The sequence below is a fragment of the Olea europaea genome, chromosome 15 (assembly GCF_002742605.1).
Source record: "Olea europaea var. sylvestris chromosome 15, O_europaea_v1, whole genome shotgun sequence".
Taxonomy (NCBI): Eukaryota; Viridiplantae; Streptophyta; class Magnoliopsida; order Lamiales; family Oleaceae; genus Olea; species Olea europaea.
In genome coordinates, this window is record NC_036251.1 from 25,141,661 (window position 1) to 25,157,826 (window position 16,166).

The 16,166-nt window shown below is 28.7% G+C and overlaps 1 protein-coding gene across 1 annotated transcript; it reads right to left on the reverse strand.

Moving 5' to 3' along the window:
• Positions 1-10,694: 10,694 nt before the first annotated feature.
• Positions 10,695-14,390, reverse strand: LOC111410611 (abscisic acid 8'-hydroxylase 4-like). The gene is made up of 9 exons (XM_023041042.1): positions 14,022-14,390; positions 13,548-13,869; positions 13,254-13,403; positions 12,914-13,162; positions 12,721-12,810; positions 12,484-12,562; positions 11,975-12,081; positions 11,745-11,863; positions 10,695-10,903 (listed from the first exon to the last, which is right to left on the reverse strand). The coding sequence occupies exons 1-9, from the start codon at positions 14,216-14,218 to the stop codon at positions 10,789-10,791; spliced, it is 1,428 nt and encodes a 475-aa protein (XP_022896810.1). The 5' UTR covers positions 14,219-14,390; the 3' UTR covers positions 10,695-10,788.
• Positions 14,391-16,166: the final 1,776 nt, after the last annotated feature.

The window sequence follows — 16,166 nt, forward strand, 5'->3', positions numbered from 1 at the left end:
TATTGTGGAAACAGAGGTCAAAATTCAGATGGGTTTATAAATGGAAAAAGTGCCAGCTCATACGCAAATTATACACGGGGTTTCTGTCAAAAAAAAGTTGGAATATTTTATATTGGCACGTGGAAAATTTTGGGCAATGGGAGTGGGATGACGTGGCAAAATTGATGAGTTGGCATTTGACTGGGAAGTTTTCAAACAGTCGAGCTCTGGGTGACAGTGACGTCATCTCTTACGGAATCATCTAAACAGAACGATTATGTCGGGGATTGAGAATTTTTTTTTTTTTTTTTTTGGTTTGAAAATTGACCCGGTCCACCTGATAGTTAGGCAGGCCACGTTTCCGGAAAGATTTGGTGTACTTTTATTTCCTCATAATCCATAATTTAGACCTAGAGCTACACGAACATCGTGCTTGACATCGGAGATGATTACATACACACATAGGAGGTCGGATATTATTTTATTCATGCGGGATCCACGCATCCATGTGAGTGCGCGATCATCGATGTGGTCATCCTTACGGATCGTTCGATTTTTTCCTTAGACCTATGCTTCTCTTTATTTTTGGGAGAAAGTAATATTTAGAAAGGTAATATCATTCATATTTAGCGACTACAGTAGTCATCTTGTGTGATAACTTGTTATTTGAAGAATTAATTTCTTAGTAAATCTGTTGCTTCAAATAATAAGTCAACATCTCAAATAACAAATTACCACATATAATGGTTACTGCAGTCATTAGCTATGAATATTATTATTCTTTTCGAAAAAGTAATACTATTCATAGCTAGCGACTATATTAGTCATCTTATGTGACAGTTGTTTTTTGAAAAATTAGTTTTCTGTAATTATGTTGCCTCAATTAAGAAGCCGTGACATATGATGATTATTCTAGTCATCTAATATCAAGTTAATGTCTTAATTAATTTACTGCAAAATGTTTCATTGTGCAATTTGTGATTGGAAATGAATTTGAGGAAAAAACAAAGTTTTGAAAGGGGGGATAAAAGGAAGATAAACATGGGCTAAACTTGATCTTGTTAAAATCAAAATTTTTAAATAAATTTTGAAAAAAATAATTAAATGAGGATTGAAAAGTTAATAAAAGTTGTGAGTCATGTTAAATATGTGATTGAAAAATTTTATCGATTTTAACTTATTTTGTATTAATTTTTTATCTGAATTAAACAGAGACCAAGGCAAATAAGTTTCGTTAATCACATCCTATAATATATGTTGAAAGGAGAATCTTTGAAGAAATTGGTCAAAATACAAGAGCCCAAAAATATTTCCAATAGATATCAAAGCACATTTTACAACCTTTTCAACCAAGATAACCATTCAACCCTCTCGACCTCACCTTAAGCAATCAAACTATTTGAATACATCTTTGTTGAAAAGATTATTATGTTGCTGTAGAATTTCATGTTTTAACTATTAGCTTCACTGATATAAAGCAGTAATTTAGAGGCTAACCCGATCAAGAGTTGATTGTCATAATTCGTAAAGACCAGGCAAGAAAAAACTTGGAGCTAGCATATGCTTTGCAATCTCATGGTATATACTAAGCCCGATAATCTATTGAATATATAAATGATTTCAATTTATTTATTAAAATTCGAATTTTTTAATTATCTTTTAGTTATTATTTTCTTAAAAATAAATTCGAATTTCAATTGCAATTAGGACTTTTTATTTATTCATTATCTAGATTGTTGTCATTATGTAGATTTTAGTCATTATCTAAATTTTTAGTCATTGTTTTATGAAGGATTGTAAGCTTTATTGGCATTAAAGGCCTGAAAATGGAAATGGAAATCCTTTTCTCACAAAAAAGATTATTTGATAGCCTTTTAATTCCATGGAATTGGAATTCCACCAACTACCGCCACATCAACATTTTCCTTCTATTGATAGAATTTCAATTCTCACCAAAATTATGAGAATTTGAATTCCAGCTTTTTTTTAGTTTTTTGTTGTTTTTTGTTTTTTTTTTTTAATTCTTACAATGGAAATAAATTATAAGAATTATTGTAAAAAACTATTTCTCTTTAATTGACAATTTCATGTAAAACAAAACCAAACGAATATCAAAAGATAGATGATTTTCTTGAAATTTTTTTGGGTTTTGGCAATGTAAACAAATTTCATCCCCAATACCAGTAAATTCTATCCCTTTAATTGACAATTTTCATGTACAATAAAGTCAAACGAACATCAAATAACACTTTTATTTCAATATTTTTCACGCGAAAAAATTATATCAATCAAACACAATAATTTACAATTCCTAAGAAAACGGTTTCTAGGCAATTCAATTCCTTGAAATTCGTTTGCTATGCAAATCAATTCTATTTTTATAATCAAACAGACCCTACGTGATTTTAGAATTGAAATATTAATTGTTGAGATCTTTTCAAATTTCTTAGATTCTCAAAATTTGATAAGTAAAATTGACGAGTCCAAATTTGTTGTGCTCGTGCGCGAATCAAAATGTTTTTAAAGTTTTGATTTCTGCTATTTTTAGAAATTTAAAAAAATGGCAATTGTTTTGCGGTATTCCTTTGAAATTAATGAAACTTTTATAATGTTTCGTTATATTATCTCTATTGCTTTGGCTCTACATCACTTTTCATTTCGGGTCATACTATCATCAAGGTCTCGCAAGACAATGTTATACATTTTGACCCATAAAAGCATGGGATGAGATTACAAACCTAATTTTGCATCGTGGTAGACAAATGTGGCCAGGTTTTAATAAGGCCCCGTTTGGTATCCATTTTTTTCAAAATACATTTTTCTCTCTATTCTTTTCAACTATACATTTTTCATTAAAATAATATTACACGTAAATTAAAAACTTTTCCTTATTTTTCCACTATAAATTTTCCATCAATTTACTATTCTAAAATATATTTTTACATAAAAATGGCTCCCAAACACCGGGGTAATTTTTAGTTTGGCCAAGTCAAGGGGACATTTTTTCACTTTAAGCAAAAAATTTTGCCTATCACCAAAATGACCTTTTATTGAGTAAAAGACAAAAATATCCTTAAATAGTTTATACAATTACAAAGATACAATTTTGTTTCAAAAGACAAAAATACCCTTAAGTTACAAATTAAAAAATCAAACACTTTTTACTTTATATTTAATTATTTATTTTAAACCCTTGCTTAAATAAAAAATTAATATTAAATTTACTTTCTTGTTTAAATATTTCATTAATTAATTATCTTAATCGGTTATGTATATTATTTATTTAATATTTAATTTCTTTATTTAATTATTTATTTAATCACTTGCTTAAAAAATTAATATTTAATTTGATTTCTCATTTAGATATTTTATTAATTTATTATCTTAATTGATTACGTATATTTAATAAATTATTTAATTATTTATTTTAAACACTTATTCAAATAAAAAATTAATATTTAATTTTGGTTTCTTTTTTAAACATTTCATTGATTAATTATCTTAATTGGCCGTTATTTAATTATTTATTTTAAACACCTACTCAAATAAAAAAATTAATATTTAATTTAATTTCTTATTTAGATATTTCATTAATTAATTATCTTAATTGGTTTTATGTATTTAAAATTTAATTACTTTATTTAATTATTTATTTAATCACTTATTTAAAGAAAAGAATTAGTATTTATTTTAATTTCTTATTTAAATATTTCATTAATTAATTATCTGTTAATTATGTATATTCTTTATTTAATATTTAATTACTTTATTTTTTTATTTATTTAATCGCACAATTAAATAAAAAATTTATATTTAATTTAATTTCTTATTTAGATATTTAATTTATAAATTATCTTAATTAATTGTGTATATTATGTATTTAATATTCCATTACCTTATTTAATTATTATTTTAATCACTTATTTGAATAAAAAATTAATTTTTAAATATTAATTAATTATTTAAATATTTCAGTAATTAATTATCTTAATTGGTTATGTATATTATTAGTCATTAATATTTAATTACTTTATTTCAAATGCTTGTTTAAATAAAAACATTATACCATAATGTACAAGTGCCATAATATTATTGGAGAGTTGAAAAATAGTTTTTTCGATCCTTTACTCATAAAATTTCAAATATACATTATAGACATTCTTATCAATTAATATATGTAGAATTGTCCAATATTGAATTTGATTTCTCGTTTAAATATTTCTTTATTAATTATCTTAATTGGTTATGTATATTTAATTACTTTATTCAATTATTTATTTTAAAACCTATTCAAATAAAAATTAATATTTAATTTAATTTCTTCTTTAAATATTTCATTAATTAATTATTTTAATTGGTTATGTACATTATTTATTTAATATTTCTTTACTTTAATTAATTATTTATTTAATCACTTATTCGAATACAAAATTAATACTAAATTTAATTTATTCTTTAAATATCTCATTAATTAATTATCTTAATTGGTTACATATATTATTTATTTAATATTTAATTATAACATAAATCACATGATGCATGGGAATATCTAACAGAGATGAAAGTCGAATATTAGGCACGATCACATTTTCAGGACATCGAACATTATTCAAGAATGTCGAAAATATATTTCTTCTACTAAATGAGTCAAGTGGGAAGTTCTCGATTATAGTATATTACTCTCTACCTAACAGATGTGTAATATCTATTTAAATCGTATGTACTCTCTATTTATAGTATATTATTGGTTTCCTCAATTTTCTCTATTTATAGTATGTTATTGATTACGTGAAAATTGACCCGAAGAATATGTAATATCTATTTAAATTGTATGTACTCTCTATTTATAATATGTCTCTGATTTCCTCAATTCTCTTTATTTATAGTGTGTTATATATGTAATTAAGAGTAATTGGTTATTTATTATACAATTACATAAAAACTAAAGTATTATAAACGTTTTAAAAAAAATGCTTACGTTTTAAATTATTACAACTACAGATCACAATGTAAATAAAATAAAAAAAGCTTACATTTTAATATGTGTTTGGTTTATCAGCTCTACGTCACGTCTGATGCTAAAAATTCAATATACTTCAATTTGATCTGAATCTGATCCGAATCCGACAAAATTAATGGGAGATGGATTTAGGGTTTTAATCCGATAACCCAATCGAGATTCGAATCCGATAATCCGTTAACTAAATAAATCAAATATGAATATAGATCGATCCGATCCGATATTACTAAAACATTTCAAAAGGAGTCTCCTTTAGAATTGAGTTAAGGAGCATCACTTAGATTCCACAATCACCCCGGTTCGAACTCATGGAAGAGGTTGGGCAACGTACCGTCGACGGATGTTCTCTTCTTTGCCTCGATGGTGTACGGAGAAACAATGTGTTGTGATAGTAATCTAATCCTCTTGCTAACCATTTGCTTTGGTACGTCAATAAATATACTTCTTACAAAATGTCAATTTCATCGTCTTCTCTGGCATAATTATCACATTATCCAAACTCACGACATTGTCTATAAAGTTGAGGGGTCATTTCCGGCATAGTTATGTATATTAATGTTTGTTTAGTTTATCAGCTCTACGCCACGTTCGATACTAAAAATTCAATGTACTTCAATTAGGGCTGTCAATGGATTGAATTTTGATCTGAATCCGATGAAATTAATGGGAGATGGATTTAGGATCTCAATCCGATAACCCAATCGAGATTCAAATCCGATAATCCGTTAACTAAATGAATTAAATATGGATATATATCAATCTAATCTGATAAATAAATAAAATCTTTATTTATCTAATTTTTTCAATTTCGAATCGGATATCCAATAACATAGTTAATAGAATATGGATTTAACATTCAAATATCCGTCGGATTATTGAATCGGATCAGATAGGATAATTATTATTAACAGATCGGATCGGATTATTGGTTGTGTGTAGTGTGTATCTAATATTTCATTACCTTATTTAAATAAATTTTACAATATATATACAATTATTTCATAAATAAAAAATATTTACAATTATTTCGTCCCCACCATCGGCACCTCTTCCATCTCCACTGACATTCATAACGATTCTAATGAAACATCTGTGTACATCCTCGTCCCTCCACCGCCATCCTCCCTGTCACCATCTCCGCTATTCTCTGTCACTGTCTGAGACCCCTATCGCCTGCAGACCGTATCTCCTCAGATATGACTCTGACCATCCTCTTTTATCAACGGTGTCAGCTCAGTGAGCAATTCAAGCTGACATATTAACATTTCACCGAGTTAATGACCATGCATGCATCGAGATTTCGAAATGACGTACAACATAAATCATAAATGAATAATATGTACCTCGGGATCGTTGAGGAGAGCTAATAACTGTCAACTTTGTCCCATGGATAGTTGTTGAATGTGTCAGTATCATCAACGACTTCCAAATGAAAGAGGTCGATCGACGTCTTCTTGTTATGACACCTCAGTATGCTCTCTAGTATAAACATCCCCAACTTCAACTTATCAAACATATCGTCGTATTCATGAATGCATCTCCTAACTGTGTCAGAGTTACCGTCATAAGCAAGATCGCTGTAACAGGTCTGCGTGCTCCTCATCCAACAAATTTAGGACTAATGCGTGCTCATCATCCAACAATGTATAAGAGACAACGGATAGAGCATAATATTTGAAAATTAAATAGTTTATTTACTTAATTAAATTGTTAATTGAATGTTTAATTGTTTATTTTAATTGTTAATTGAATGTTTAATTGTTTATTTTAAATGTTAATTATTTATTTCAATTGTTTATTTAATATTTAATTACTTATTTTTATCATTTATATTTAAGGTTCATTTAAATTATTCATTTAATACTTAAATGTTAATTGTTTATTTCAATTGTTTATTCAAATTTTTTATTTAATATTTAATTACTTATTTAAATTACTTCTTTTTATATTTATTGTTTATTTAAATTTTTTATTTAATATTTGAATTCTAATTATTTATTTCAATTGTTTATTTAATATTTAATTACATATTTAAAATATTTGTTTATTATTTATATTTATTTGTTATTTATGTTAATTAATTATTTTTATTGCTTAATTAACATTTAAGTTACTTGTTTATTGAATTTATTTCAATTAGTTATTTATTATTTCAATTAATTATTTTAATTATTTTATTAATATTTAATTTTTTTTATCTCAATTAGTTATTTATTATTTGTTTAATAAACAATATACATAAAAATTAACATAATTCATTAAATATTTAAATAAACAAATAAAGTATAAAATGAATGATTATATATTAAACAAATAATATACACAAACAATTAAAGTAATTACTTAAATATTTAAATAAACAATTAAATTAAATATTAATTTATGAAATTACTTATTAAATATTTAATTTAATATTTAATTTAAATATCTAATTAATTACTTTAATTGGGTATTATATTGTTTGTTTAATATTTAATTACTATATTTAATAACTTATTTTAATAGTTTATTTCATATTTATTTACTTCATTTAATTATTCATATTAATTTCTCATTTATTTTAATTATTTATTAAATATTCAATTGTTTATTATATTTATTTCATTATTTATATTTTAAATAAAATGAAATATAAAAACAATTAATTATTTTACTTAAATAAACAATTTACATAATTCATGAAATATTTATAAACAATTAAATTCAATATTAAAAAATAAAAAATGATTAAATATTTATTTAATTTCTTTATTGATATTTAAATTCTTTATTGATATTATTTAAATGCTTTGCAAATAATTAATTTGATTGATATTTTAATTTCCTAATTTAATTGCTTATTTTTATTATTTTACAAATGTTTAAATATTTATTTAAATTCTTTATGTATATAACTTATTTAATATTTAATTATTTCTTTTAATTTTTTACTTATTTTGATAGTTTATTTTAATATTTTCATTGCTTATTTTAATTATTTTACTAACACTTAATTTAATCATTTATTTTTAATTAATGTTTAAATACTTTTTTAATTCTTTATGCATATTGATTATTTAATATTTAAAAATTTATTTTAATTTCTTTGCAAAAATTTAATTTGATTGATATTTTAGTTTCTTAATTTAATTGCTTATTTATTATTTTACATATGTTTAAATATTTATTAAAATTCTTTATGTATATTACTTATTTAATATTTAATTATTTTTTTAATTTTTTTACTATTGCTTAACATAAAATAAGCAATTAAACTAAATTAGCAATAATAAGTATTTAGATAAATAATAAAACATTTATATTAAGCATTTCAAAGAAATAATTTTAAATACATAATATGCATTAAAATTAAACAATTCAAATAATAATTAATATTAAACAACACAATATAAGCAATTAAAATAAATAGTTAACTTCAATAATTAAAGAAAATAAATAAATAAGTAATTAAAAAAATTGTATGGGCCTGGATAACGGTCGACCCAAACGGCCCAGTTGACCGGCCCGTCTGGGCCAATCAACTGGGCGCTCTGGGCGCCCAGTGCCCAGACTAGGTGCCCGGACAGCCCAGTTGATTGGGCCAACTTGACGAGTCTGAGTCGTCCTGTTTGCTATGCCAAATGTCTCCTTCGTGGAGATTACTGGAAAACTCATTTTCTGGCGATATCCACTCCATTTTCCCCCTCCCAAATTATTATTTTTACCCAAAAATCATGCATTTTTCCGAAAATCAACACATGTATCTAAAATCATGTTTTTTTTTTCCGAATATCAACATAAAAATATTAGATATGGGTCGTCTGTTTTCCTTTTTTGTCGGTGCTACAGTAATTTCCCTATTTCCTTTCTATCTTCTCTCTCTTCTTTAAATGGTAAAGGTAAATTTTGATTTCTCTTACTTTTCAATATTTTAAACATTTTTACTTTTTTTTCTTTTTTTTTTTAATTGGTCAAAGGCCTCTTTGAAAAATTGGCCGGGTCAACTGGCCAATGGCCACCATTTCCTCCCCAAACACCCTCTAAGTGTTCTGCCCGTTTGAAATGGTCAGTGCAACCCAATTGCACCGTAAATTTTTACTGCACAAGGTGCATTTTACTGAATTGTCATTATTTAAAGAAGAATAGATTTTATTCTAAAGGGGCAAATTGGCAATTTCACTGAATTCAGTAAAAATATAACGGCTGGCTCATTGACACACACACTAAATAACAATTAAGAATTTGTCCACAAAATTGGCGAAGAATGACTATCAAACAGGGGCTATATGTAAGCTTCCACATAGATTCTGAACATTTCACAATTTTCACCCTTGTAACCTTAACAACCATGTAGCCAGTTCCGAAATAGATGCAACAAAATATTGGAAATGAAGACTCTTCTAATTAGCGAAAATTAAAAGAGGATAAATTTTTTGATGTGTCCTCAGTATCTATACTAGTTTTTTTTATGACGATTCCTTTCAGATTGCAAGAGACTTACTGGAAAGATAAATTTGTCGAGTGGTGATGAAAGCAAAAGCGAAGTAGGAATGGACTGAAGAAGTAGTGGGGGAATTGGAGATCTTATGAGATTTACGACTATAGTTTACACCACCAATGACAGATTCAGAAATGTTAGTGAGATGGGATTAATTATTAAATTCAATCCTTCAATTTCTTTTCAATCTTAATATTGCATATATTCATGAACTTACGCCCTATAGATGTAACTTTTCAATAATTTCCAAATATCGCAATCCTCCAACTGCTAAACTCTTGTTTGACCCTCATATAATGAAATTTTATTTTTCTTTCTCCTATTTTCAATCACACAATCTTTCATAAAATAATCAGCATTGCTTCTTCTCGAGGGTTGGGGACAAGGGGGAAACAGGGGCACCACATGGCGCCTCCCTATTAGAGGGCACCTGTCTAGCCATATGGACTTTTTCTAAAATAATACTATACGTGAATTCAAAGCTTTTTATTATTTTTCAGCTACTCATTTTTAAAAAATAAATACTATTTCACCAATTTTAATTTGAAAAAATGGGGAGCCAAATAGGGCATAATTGTTGAATTCCTTAATTGTACAATGGCCAAACAGGCAAACCGGGCCGTCATTTTCTCGAGTCTTGATATTCTTAATAGTAATAGGGCCTTCATGTGGTAGTTTATTAATCTCATCATACAACAACTTACAATTTCGGACAAAACCTTAATTTTCATCGTGTCTAGAACATACATGATTGGTGCTCATCATGAATTCATGTTTCAGATTTAAAGAAATAGTGGGTCCCATATGAAAGAGGACACTCGCAGTAGTAATTCATTGACAACCATTTCTATTAGCTTGGCCGGCGGTCCATTATCTTTGTAGTCGAAAGGATTCCCCAAAGCTAAAGGTACTTAAAACATTTTTGGGCGCTGCATCTGCCTTTGATGTTAAATGGACGTTGATTTGATGCTGACGTTCACGTGAAGTAAATCTCGATTTTTCTTTTCTTTTAAACAATGAAGAGAAAAACCCATTTTTATGCACGATATGACGCGAACAAAATTAAGGTCCCGTTTGTTTCTCATTTTTGTAAAAATGAGAATGAAAAATATAGTCAATATGAGCCCCACACAAGAGATAGAAATTCAAATTTTGTGGCTTGATGTGATTAATAACGATCATATTTTTCATTTTAATGAGAAAAAAATGGAAAACAAATGAGGGCTAAATAAGTTTCTCTCGTTCTTAACATTCTCAACTTATTCATTAGATAATGGATACAGATTAATACAGGCATTTTTGTTCCGTTTTCCTAAATTGTAATTTCTTCATTGTCAGATTCTTTCCAAAATCTAGCCGGGAGCCCATGTTGGGGAACTGGAAATGGGCTGTACTCTACCAAGTTTTGGGTACCCACCACTTTCCACCTGAAAATTAAAAAAAATAAAAATTATTGATTTTTATTTCTATTTTCAACACTATACACTATATAAAAATTAAATATATATTTTATTTATTTATTTTTTTTTGGGTGAATGAATGATAATATTGTTTAAAGTGTTGTCGTGAAAATCATATTGGTTCAACCGCAAAGCTTGAGTATCAACTTGAAAACCCTTGTAATTATATCTTAAAGATGTATATTAAACAAATATAGCTTAAAGTTCTATAGATTATGAACAATCTAATGAGAACTGATATTCATACTATGCTAAGCATCGTAACATGTCATATCAATCTATCAATAGATAAGAAATTTAATTTATATCTTAAAACCTATCATAAATTTATCCACCAATGAATTGATATGTCATGTTATCGATACTTATAGTAACATGATTAGCCATGCTTATGTTCTAAAGTTTTAAAATATTGGTGCGTACACTGACCCAACTTGATGGGTTAAACAAGAAAAAAATCAAATTTGACTTAAAAATTGTTTCAATTATGATTTAAATATTATACATCAACTGTCTAATGGAGGCTTCACTGAAGTAGATTGATCTAGATATAGTTCTTAGACTTTCTAGTCGAGATCAACAAAATATGTTGTGACGATTTTACTCTATTGATCAAGATTATGAAGACGTTATGAACTTCTTCACGTACAATAACAAATTTACACATCTTTTAAGTAGTAAGTTTGAAAGCGATCATTAGTTGGAGAAATATTTCGCTCAGGGCATGGTGCAGGAATAGTTATTTTACCGGATAGATTATTTTATTTTATTTATTATGATTTTGGTAAATTAGTAGTAATTATCGTACCTTAACTTCGTCACCAGTCGATGGATAAAAATCATCATCTCCAGCTTGGCAAGTTCATTTCCAGGACAAGAATGGGCCCCATTTCCAAATGGCATGTAAGTATTGGGTTTTGGGGCAACCTGCAGCCACAAAAAATTAATAAAACATGACCTCAAAAATTTATATTTCTTTTTATTTTACTTTTCTAGAAATGTTTAGAAAATATACTTTTCTGTTCCATTATTTCATACCTCAAATCTGTGTGAATCGAAATTTTGAGGTTCATTGAAATATTCTGGATTGTGATGAATATTCCTAAATAGTGGCATCACCTTCCAACCTTTGGGAATAAGATAACCTGTCAATATATTTCACGTGTCAACCTCTTTCGCATTTTATTTCAAGGTACATTGAAATAGAAAATTATGACCGGCGTTTCCGTTAACATGCTTTTGATTGGAGAATCTGAGTCCCCTCAAGTGACGGATATCGTTAACGTGGACAATAAAATTACGTAACCTATATTCGGAGGAAATATTGTCAAGATTCAGTGGTGGGGTCAGATTCACATATTTAACATTAATTTCACGTAAGATTTTAACATTCATCATGATGTTTTGCATCACTTGGGGATCCAGATTCACATATTTAGATTAGTTGAGGACTAAAAAGCTCACTTTATAAGGTTGAGGAGCCAAAGTCAGGGTTAACTATCCCAACCCTAATTCTATACCTTTTAATGAATTACTAGCAAACTTACCATTATATTCCATATCAACCACAGCTTCCCTAAAGGTGAAAGACACTATGCTGGACATCCTCAAGCTCTCCAAAATGACCTGCCAATGTAAATGTTGCTAGATGACTCTTCCGTTTTTGTGTACGATTGATTAAATATGATTACAAGTGATTGAGAAAGAGGTGCACGTAACAAGATGAGAACAAATATTGACATTTTTTATTCTTAAAAATTGTTTTAACATTTACGTCAGGGTACCTTATATGTGAATGGCATATTTCTAGTTTGAGCCCATGTCAATGGCCTCTTTCCTTCATCATTTTCCATATAGATTGCTTTTTGTTCTGCCTGCAGTGATTGTCACAATTGTAATTCGTCGAACTTTAAGATAGAATCTAAAATACATTCATCCCTTTAAGCTTTTAGTCGAGGTAGTTTAACAAGTAATTACCTTAACGGCTTCAAGAAGTTTCTGGTCGTCATTAAGGTATTTGAGAATCCATGTTATAGTGCTTGCAGTCGTATCTTGAGCAGCAAAAAGAACTCCAATAATATTATCAGAAATTTCATCCTCTGTTAAAGTTTGCCCTTTTTCGTCTATGAAATTGAGCAAATGCCCCAAAAGGTCCTTTTCCAATAATTTTTTCTCCTTTCTCTCAGAGAGTATCTCACTAAGGATCTTCTTAAGCCTTTTTCTTGCCTAATTCATCACGAAAACCAGTCAATTGTAAATTTTTAACAGCGTGTACCTTAGGCTAATACTGTTGTACATGCTGTTACTTATTTTGTACCTGCAGAGCTTTGTGATATGCAGTTCCTGGAATATTTGTAGGGAAAGAATTATAGCCTTTATCTATTATGCAGTAGTTTTCCTTCAGTTCTTCCCTCTGTTTTTTCTCCAAGTGGCCAAAAATAGCTAAAATGCCCACTTCAAAAGCGAACTGTAGACGATTCATGACAGGTATTAGAAAAATGTGGAGGACCCTACTCATACAAGCAAAATATGAAGTCGACTAATCGGATTTTTTATTTTTTATTATTATTCAGTTGAGTTCATTGCTAGATATACTGGAAGCGTGAAAAACCTTTTTCAATCCTTGGAAAGTGTTAATCACTTGTCCAGAGGTCCATGACTCCAAGGTTGAGATGGCTATGGCTTCAATACCAGGAAGTAGTTTCCGCAGAAGCTCGAGGGATAATGAACTCTGAACTAGCTTCCGGAGGTGGTTATGGTAGTCTCCTTGGTGGAAAAACAGGGCGGAGGGCCCGATCATTTTCTCTTTACTCTTCGGATATGTGGGCTTGAACAAGTGAGCATGAGTCACCAGCACAAATCGAGCCGCTTCCGAACTTGCCAGCATAACACAAGGACACCCGAGAATATGTGTTTTGAATATTTCTCCATATCTGCATGAGATAAACACCATGCACATCAGATCCTAAGTTCTTTAAAAACCCAGAAAAAAATAAGTTAAAATCTTGTCTGTTGACGGTCGTTTTGTCGAGAATCAATATTCTATAACGAACATGCAACGTCCCAAGAAGTAAGAAAAGAATACCTTTTTTGCTTATTAGAAAAGAAAATATTTGGGTCTTTGGAGTATAACTGGAGAGTCTCTCCAAGGTAAGGCCAACCCATGGAGCCTGGTGGCAATTTGAGTCTTCCTTTATATTTTTTGTTCTGTTTTTTTGATAAATAATATGAGAAAAGAGTAGAAAAAAATAGAAGACATATGATAGAAGAAACGATATCCATAGAGAATGCTTCCTTTCCCCTTGAAGCAAGTTTATATGGAAGAGATTTCGGAATGAAAAATCTGTTGAGTTTGAGGTTGAGAAGAGTATGAAGTGTGATTTTCAAGTGTCAGTGAATGAGGATTTGCAAGTGTCAATGAATGAGATGATCAGTGATAGAGAGGAGAAAGGTTTATGGTTTATATAGAGCCATAAGGGTTAGTGGACAGCAATGGGAGAATGGGGTTTAGCAAATCTTGAATACTACAAAAGTACTACTATTAAATTTACGCACTAGCAATGTTGATGGATGTTGGACCACTATTTCCCTCGCGCTCACATGAACATGAGATGTGTTATGGCCAATACGAACTATGCCACGTGTTAACACGAAAAATTTCTGGTAAAATCTCGGCTCTCGCTCGTCAAGGATAGGAAAACCTTACTCAAGTAAAGGTCGAGAACTCCTTACTCCTTCAAATTGCATTTTGTGAAGTCTAGGAGCACATTTTATTGTGAAAGATAGAAGTTTGTAGAACGCAGACAATGATAAGATATTAAAGTTGTCCTCTTGTATAATGGAACATAGATTGTTTCCTACTTCAAATTTCTCGAGGTGACATGTTGGTTCTTAAAGGCAATCAAAGAATTAAGTCACCTACACAATCTTTGTGTTCCTCCCTTTTTGCTAGTTGCTACAAACTTTTCACAATATTGATTTGAGTTTCTTCTAGATGATCAATCATATATAGCAGTCACAATTAATTATTGAATCAATAATGATGCCTTTAAATGTTTTTACATTTGCATTCAACAATAAGGTTTAATTTGTCAACACTGGTTACCTCCTTAACCGTATAATGAACTCGAATATTTTGAATTTAGATGTATATGTTAAATATTACAGTTGAGACATGAGAGAATTATAAATTACAATCATACTAAAAATAAATAAATTTGGAGACTATTTACTTAAGTAAATCAATCACATAAATATTTACTGTGAAGAAAAATGAGGTGGTGTGGCTTTTTAATTAATTTTCATTGAATTGTTGACCTTTGTTAGTTATGTGAAAAGTTGACTTTAACCATGTTTGAAATATTTTGTTTGAATTTATAAAATATAATAGTAATATTTTAGATTAATTAATTAATGCTGATTATATTGCACTAAAAGTCTCTAATAGGAGATTATTGTACTTTTGCTCCCCAATTTTTTGGTCGTGTTGTTATCCTCAACTATCATTAATTTGTAAAATTTATCATGATGACTTTTTTGTTCAAAAAATCTATTAGAAGTACATAAAAATATTTTTCTTCCAATGGTATTTTTATAAATAAGAAAAAGATAATCGAATACAAAAACCTAACATATATGGAATATGCCATTTGTATATAATACAGTGTCCATAACGATATCTACACTTCTCACATAGAGGGGAAACTACTTCGGATAAATTATATTTTAGGAATATACTACTTATACATAATGTTGTGTCTATAAAGTTGTTCACCCCTCTTACATGAAGGGGAATCCATTTCTGATAAATTATATTTTTATTCGAATTGGACCCTTTTCTATGTGAGGAGGATGAACATCGTTATGGATACCCTAATATACATATAGTATAATTCCTATATTTTATTCGAAATAAGTCCTCCACCATATGAGGGGAATGGAAACTCTAATATACATGTAGTATAACCCAAAGGGACCTTTTATAACACGGTAAGGGTAAAAATGTAATGTACACAAAATCCCGAAATCGCAAGGCTCCCATTTTTTTCCCAGTGAACCGGCGGTGCAATCCAACTTATGTACACCAGCAGTTTAGCATTTGATACTTTCTAGATCAATGGTCAACATGTCATGTCAAATTTCTGATGGACAAAAGTCGGTGATAAACGGTTAAGAATCTTCGGGACTTTGGGACCCTTTCTCTACTCATCTTCTCTGTGACGTCGTCCTT